The 7,315-nt window shown below is 40.2% G+C and overlaps 1 protein-coding gene across 2 annotated transcripts in view; it reads left to right on the top strand.

Annotated features, from left to right (window-relative positions):
* Positions 1–2,461: 2,461 nt before the first annotated feature.
* ubxn4 (UBX domain protein 4) overlaps positions 2,462–7,315 on the top strand; it is a 21,856-nt gene continuing 17,002 nt past the window's right edge. For both annotated transcript variants that reach the window (XM_022219651.2, XM_022219650.2), the window contains exons 1-4: positions 2,462–2,612; positions 3,243–3,345; positions 5,287–5,315; positions 6,547–6,665. In XM_022219651.2, coding sequence (XP_022075343.1) covers positions 2,531–2,612; positions 3,243–3,345; positions 5,287–5,315; positions 6,547–6,665 — 333 coding nt within the window. In that variant the 5' untranslated portion in view covers positions 2,462–2,530. The remainder of the gene's footprint in view (positions 2,613–3,242; positions 3,346–5,286; positions 5,316–6,546; positions 6,666–7,315) is intronic.

Here is a 7,315-nt window from a genome sequence, read left to right as displayed (position 1 = left end):
CATGTAAGGCATCAGCTTGGCAGGAGAGCAGGATTACAGGAAGCTTGAACAACAAGGTAAACAAAACAACCAGTCTAGAGTCTGATTAGAACCAGCTTTTAGGGGTAATTAAGTCTGGCTCGGAGATCAAGCAAGGACTTCAGTGGTGAAGAGCCAAGAGGCGGGGTACAAGAGGTGGTGTGTAGCTGGACGGCAAGGGCAAGTGCTGCAGCGGAAGGTCTCCACCGGTGTGGGAGAATCCAGACAGACGAGGCGCGGAAAGGGAGCGGACGGTTCCAGAATTTTGACAGAGGCATGGACAGGTGAGCTGGCAGTGGAGAATCCAGGTGAGGCACTAGCAGGCAGGAGTCCAGACTGGAAAGCAAGAAAATTAGGTGATTACACAACAGAAACAGAGACACTAGACTGAACAGAGACGCAATGCTGGCTATGGCTGTTTGATGGTCCAGCATAGAGTGGTGTGCAGAGTCAGCTTTTATAGTAGAAATAGTTGGCTTGATTACTCCCACCTCCTCGTGCACCAATCCATGGTGACTGAATTGACAGTACCTGTGTGCCAACTCTGTGCACACATGCCCATCTGAGAGAGAGAGAGAGAGAGAGAGGAAGGAAGGAAGAACTGCCACTATCCAGCACTTTCTCTAGAATCACAGAATTCCATCAATAACAAGCTTTATGCCTTTTTAGTGTTCTAAACATTACAGAATTATATATGGAATGTATATTATATATGGACACAACTCACTGGAAAAGAGCTTTGACCATGATTATTATCAGTGGTGTGGACAGCTATTTTGGGTAGCAGGTTCTCAGTGGAAAAAAGGGGCACCTTGTGCACCATGTAGTTGTGTTCTGAAGACACATTTCAATAGGGCATTTAAGTTATCATTGTCAAAGTTTTAATAATAGCCTATCAATGTGAAAACAAAATTACTGCAAGTGTTGTAACGTAGAAGTAACTCATGGTTAGTACAAAACAATATATTTTGCTAATACAGCCTATTGCCTGATTTAGTTCCATCAAATCACTTTGTGTTGACAAAATAAATCAGGAACAGCTTCAAAGATATCTCAATAAAATTAGAGGAAACGGCCCTAAACATGACTGTGATGTTGATTCTGACATTTCTTCTTCATGATCATGATCTGTCTCCTCTTCCTTCTTCGATGTTTTTTAATCCAGAAGAGCAGAGAGCTGCTTCCCTGTGCGGCCTGCTGTAGCTCATTTTCTTTGTCTCTCTTGATCCTCTCCCTTCTGGCCATACTGCAATTGGTAAATTAAAAGAGATTGACAATATCAACACTGATTCCTGGCATTAGGCTACAACAAGGAAGAAAGCTACTTTTTCTTTTTGTTATTTAACAAATAAGTCACAGCAAGTGCTGCCTCGACCTAATGTAGGCTAATAATAAACCTACACAAACTTAATTTTCAGTTATAGTACACTAATCATATGCTGTACCAATTCACCAAATAACATTGATTGTGTGGTCATCTGTGTCACATTATGTCAATTAATTGATTATTATTATGGGTAGCAGCTTGTTGAGCAGGCAGGCAGTTGGCTAATTTAGGCATCGTTGTTTGTTTAGCGTTGCACGAGACAGGCTTCTCCACAACAAAGACAAATAAATGCACCGTATGGCTTGGCCACTTAGGCTTACTTGATTCATTAACGTGTTATCTGGTTGGTGGCTACAGTCAAAGTGGACATGTTTGTGGGCTGTGCAGCTGCTGTCAATCGCGTCCACTCCTTGTGTTCACGTGAAGAGATGGGGCGGGGGGAGTCGCTGCGCGGCACAGCATGGCACAGGCCGTGTGTGTGTGGCTAATGTTTGAATGAAAAAAAAAGTTGACACTCAAATCGCACCTGCTTGATACTGAGGGTAAGAGGCAGGTGCTCTAGCACCACCTGGTGTCTATCTGTCCACATCACTGTGATTCGTCTTCCCTGAGGTGTATCTCTCCTGCCAGCTGATCAGCGACATGCTCTCGGATCGGAAGTAGAACCTGACATATGACTACTCGATAGTTTCTGCTGCATTCGCTGGAAATTGAAAACTCGGAATTTTTGTGCCCAGATTTTGAAATGAAAAATCGCCACAAGCAACTCGGTATCCCGATTCGTTAACTCGGGTAAGGTTCCTCAACCTCAACTTTACGTTATTCCCCAAAGTTGCAGCATGCACATTAAACGTTAGGTAAATAGCACTTCTCTGCATTTAACGACTTTAATGTCTCAAATAGTGAACGAAGTGACTGTTCAGCTCTTCAGTTTTTCCTATTACACGAATTTCATGAACATATATCATTCGTAAAAAAAAAAGTAAAAAAAAATAAAATAAACAAAATTAAGCACACCTGGAGGCGGACAGTATTTCCCCCCACTAATCAAACGTACTGAGGTCGAAAATGACATAATTTCGAGGTCCTTCCTACTTCCGAGGCACCGCGAATGCAGCATTAGCTGGTCAACCATATGTGGTCAACAACGTCACTAGCCAAGGAGCAGAAACACAGGTCGCCGAGATGCTTTGGTTTGAGGGCTCAATTCCTGAGGCCATTAACTTGGCTAAACAGCGGAGTTTCGTCTTTGTTGTTGTCATTACAGGTAACAGTATATATGTGAAGATGAGCCATCTTGCTTTCTTTCGACTGCGTCTGTAACAAGTGATAACGCTGAAAAGCAGTAGCGCCAGCTAGCATTGGTAGCATTAGCCAGCTAGCATAGCCAACCAGCTGTCAGAGAAATAAATGTCGCCATGAAGATCGGAGTACAGTGCCCCACCGAAAGCAAAAGCACAGAAATGAAGAAACACAAATCTGATGCTCAGCAATATTTGATTGCAACGTTATAATATTTGGAAGTGACAGCTTTTGTACAACAATGCCCGTTGTCCTTAATAGCCTAAAGAGATTAATTTAAAGCTAGCGTCCGTGAATGGCTCTTTGTAGGCCAGGTCGATGATTTTACACTTTAGATGTAAGAAATGAATCGTGTTTATGACAGAACAGGTCAGGGTATCTGATATGACGGTTACAGTCGGCTTAGATGTAACATGATAGTCGAGGGAACTCATTTTTAATTGATAACTTCCGTCACCAGTTTGACTTGGGTCATTATTGCATCAGTATTAGCAGTGATGGTATTTGTTAGCTGTTCTATTATTGCAGCTTTCTGGACAGTACGTGACAAGATAACTGTGAGTAAATGTCTGAACACTGTTTTTTCTGTCCTTAGGGGACGATGAACAGTCAGTGCAGCTGATGTCGAGCTGGGAGGATCACAGAGTATCAGAGGCAGCACGGAACTGTTGTGTGGCCATAAAAGTTGATGCCAAGAGGTATTGGTCTGTTGCATTAAATGCACAATACACGGTTCAGAACTTTATTTGGAAGTTAACTACATAACAGCATTTTCTTCAGTGAAATATGGTGGAGATTTACCAAGACAAATGACAAAGAGTGGCTTGTATTTTTTCAATAGTGGATTATTTTGTTAGGGGACAGATACTTTTAATGGCACTTTTAATACTGGCAGAAATTAAAACAATCCACCATGAATTGTGCTGTCTGCTTTCTGGTATTGTACTCCTCATTGTTTTTGAAAAATAAGTTTAAGTGATGCTTATGAACCTGACGGTAACAAAACTATGTTTTACAGTTGTGATCACAAATTCCCTTGCACTTGTCAAGATCATGTGCATCACGTCAGTCTGGAGTTTCTAATTACTCTTATAACTTCAAATTTTCTATGACGGAATCATTGAAACACATAAGTGACATGAATCCGGCATTTTTGTTTTTCCATAGATTTATTATAGGTCTCCTGGAAATGTGACAATAATATTATGTAATATTTGGCATGTCAAATTTCCATTGCCACCTCAGCTAGATGGTAGCCATCCACAACATCTGGCAAGTTTTCTGGTTGTATATTTGACCAGCTTTAGCTTGAAGTTGCGATTTTTGGGAGGTCATTCTAAGCTCTTATTTCCAGCATCATTTAGCCATTGCTTTACCACTTCTGATGTGTCTTTGGGGTCCTCATTTTGTTGGTGACCAAGACCCAACTTTTTGTCTGAGGATTTTAGATTTTCCTACAGATGTGAAGATAATCCTCTTTCAAGCACCGGTTCCACTGACACCAAAACTGCCCCAAAGCATCAAACTACCAACACCGTGCTTGACAGTAGGTTTGATGTTCTCAGGGTTAAAGGCCTCATCTTCTCTCCTTCAAACATATTTTGAAATAGCTTAGTTTTTGTTTCATCTTGCCACAGACTTTTCCTCAAGAAGGCCTTTTCTTTGTCCAGGTGATCAACAGCAAACTTCAGTGGAGTCTTAAGGTGCTGCTAGTAGAGGAAGGACTTCCTTCTTGCATGGCAGCCTCTCTGTCCATTAAAAATCTAAAAACACGTTTGACTGTGGAGACTGACACCTTTGTTCCAGCAGCTTGTAATTCATTGCAGACCTGCTTTTTTAGTGATTTTTTTTTTTAAGTTGACTCATGACCATCCTGAGCAGTTGTCTCTCAGCAGTAGGTGATAGTTTGTGTTTTCTTTCTGATTGTGCCAATGACACAAATGTACCATGCACTTTAGACTTACAAACAGTTGTTTGCACAGTTGATTTTGAGATCGGTATCTATTTTGAAATGGCTCCAGGGATCTGTCCTGACTTATTTAGGTCAATGATTTGTTTCTTCAGATCTTTGCTGAGCCCTTCAGACTTTCCCATAGTTGTGTTTCTAGCTGAGTCTGATGATTGTATCAGATGAGTCTTATTTACATTAGCTCAGAGGAATCAGCAGCTGTAGTCAATTGAAATCAGACACAAGAAGTTAAGAGGCAATGCTACTTCAAAATTTTGATTAACACAGCTCTCTACATTACCAAAATTGTTGATTCAAGTTCCTATATGTACATTTTAGAAACAGCAGATTTTGTCATATTTCCGGAGGCCCTATAATAATAATTAATCTATTACAGACCCAAAATGCATGATAGTTTTATGTTAGAAAGACATGCAGTTCAATGATTCCATCATAGAAAACTATGATTTTAAGGACTCCTTAGAATCTCAAGACTGCAAAGATATACATGGTCTTTACAAGTGTATGGAAAAGTTTGTTCACAGCTGTATGTCGATATTTAATTTGGCAGACCTCAGTGATAAATGAACTTGTGCAGACCAACTTAAGAAATATAGAATTTTCCTCTGCTTTTGATTTGATGTGTTTGCTATTGTTTTACGATCTGATGTTGTATCGTCTTTGTCAACAGCGACATATGTGTGCAGTTCTCCCAGATCTGTATCCTTTTGATGTTCTGAGTGTTGTCCATTCCTTCATGGTTCAAGTGATGTAGGGCTACTACAGAAGGTGAAGTACAATTATGGCTGATTCATTTTTGAGAGCTGAAAACAGTTTCTGCCACTGCCTATTGCATTGCTGTGTGCATTATTACAAGTAATACCAATGTACACCCGTCATTCTGTCTAGTTTTAGACTGCAGCAACAGCAATTTGTACCAAATAGGCAAAGATTATTCAAGAGGGAAATGTAGATTCCAACAACTTCAACAAATTGAGATTTTTGCTCACATTTATCTTAACCATTAAGTGCATACCTTGGGTTGTTACTATGTAGAATTAATGGCTTCATCTGTGTTATATAAGTACAGCAAAGCAACTTTGAAATGGGATTGTAATAAAATGGTATACTGATAAATACAATGCTGATCTTGCACCACAATAACAGCTACAGATTATCAATGTGGCACATTTTTCTCTCTCACAATTTTTCACAAGCTACTTGATCAAAATACTTACGGCTGGGATTGAAAACTCTTAATCTGTTAATCATAAATAATTGATTTAATATGAATGAAGTTTAATTGCATGTGGATTTTCCCCTTGAAGCCAACATACAACAACGAGAGAGAAGACCTCAGACCCTGTTGCTGAAGCAAACAGACCCAGTGACTGGTTTCATTTTGTTTTGTCATCAGAACAGTGACAGGTGATGTTCACTGCTTCTGGTGATGTTCCTTGTTTTAACTGGTGACACCAACAGTGTCACTTGGTAAAAATTAAAAACTATTATCTTACTACAGGTGCACCACTTTCGGCTAATGATAACTTGCTGTAGAGTTGAGTGACTCCATGCATTTTTAAAAACAATTCTTCTCTGTCAGAGCTCAGACGGACTTACCAATGTGACCAAATAATTTTTCACATTTGTACTCTAATTTTCATTTGAATATTTGGTAAAATGCTGCACTGTAGAGCCTGACCGGCCCAGAGTAAAGCAGAGCAGTGCAGCAGAGATAAGCTTTTGACGTGGCACCTCAGTATTTTGATTTATTGGGTCTATTGTTGTTTTTGTCATTCCTTTCTTATCTGTTTTATTTTTTCACCTACTCAGGGCAATTTAGTGTTATTTGTAGGTCAGCTAAGAGTGCTAATGATATTATTTATGTAAGCACTGAGTACTGCAAAATGTCAGTTGCTGGGATGTTGTTCCTCAACGCCCATGTTTGAAGATCCAGTGGTGTGCATACCAGCTAGCTTCTTTATCGGAGAGAATGGGATTCCTCTGGAGGTCATCGCTGGGAGTGTGCCTGCTGAAGAGCTGATGAAGAGAATCAACAGAGTTAAGCAGGTACAGATACAAAAACTGGGTCCGTATCTGTCTGGCAAATGGAAAGTGCCGTATCCGTAGTCTGTGGGCTACGGGTACAGGTCCGTATCTGTAGACACTACCATTGTATATAGTCTAATTTGCAGATAAGTCAAACCACTAACCAGTTTAGTTATTACATGACTAAAATATAGTGTGATATAATTTTGTTGTTTTGATGACAGCTGCTACTACCATTGCAACTCAGCAACATTGTGAAATCATCTGGTTTATATGTACAAGCGATAAAGAAGTTGAGGCATCCATTGGCAAATGACACATACTGTTCACTTTGGAATTGAACAACTTCTGTAGCTAACAGATTAAAAGCAAGAAAAGCACTCAGAGATCGTAGTACTCTGCCAAAGCTGCTCCTTTCTTGTATCATTTCTGACTGATAAGTTTGCAGTGGTCGATCTGTCGTAGGATCGGAGTCATGTGATCATTAGTAGGCAGCTGAGGTAGTCATAGTCACTTGTCATAGTTGCAGTGATGCGTGCCGTTATCAGTGGTACAGAAACTTTTAACAAATCTGTGGATCCAGGCTGTAAACCGCATCACAATCTAAAGAGGTGGTCCTTGTGTCATTCCTGACCTAACCTGATAATTTCATCCAATTCTGCTTTTTTGTT

Source organism: Acanthochromis polyacanthus, chromosome 14 (assembly GCF_021347895.1).
Source record: "Acanthochromis polyacanthus isolate Apoly-LR-REF ecotype Palm Island chromosome 14, KAUST_Apoly_ChrSc, whole genome shotgun sequence".
Lineage (NCBI taxonomy): Eukaryota > Metazoa > Chordata > Actinopteri > Pomacentridae > Acanthochromis > Acanthochromis polyacanthus.
The sequence above is the reverse complement of the archived record's forward strand: the minus strand, read 5'-3'. Positions and strand labels throughout refer to the sequence as shown.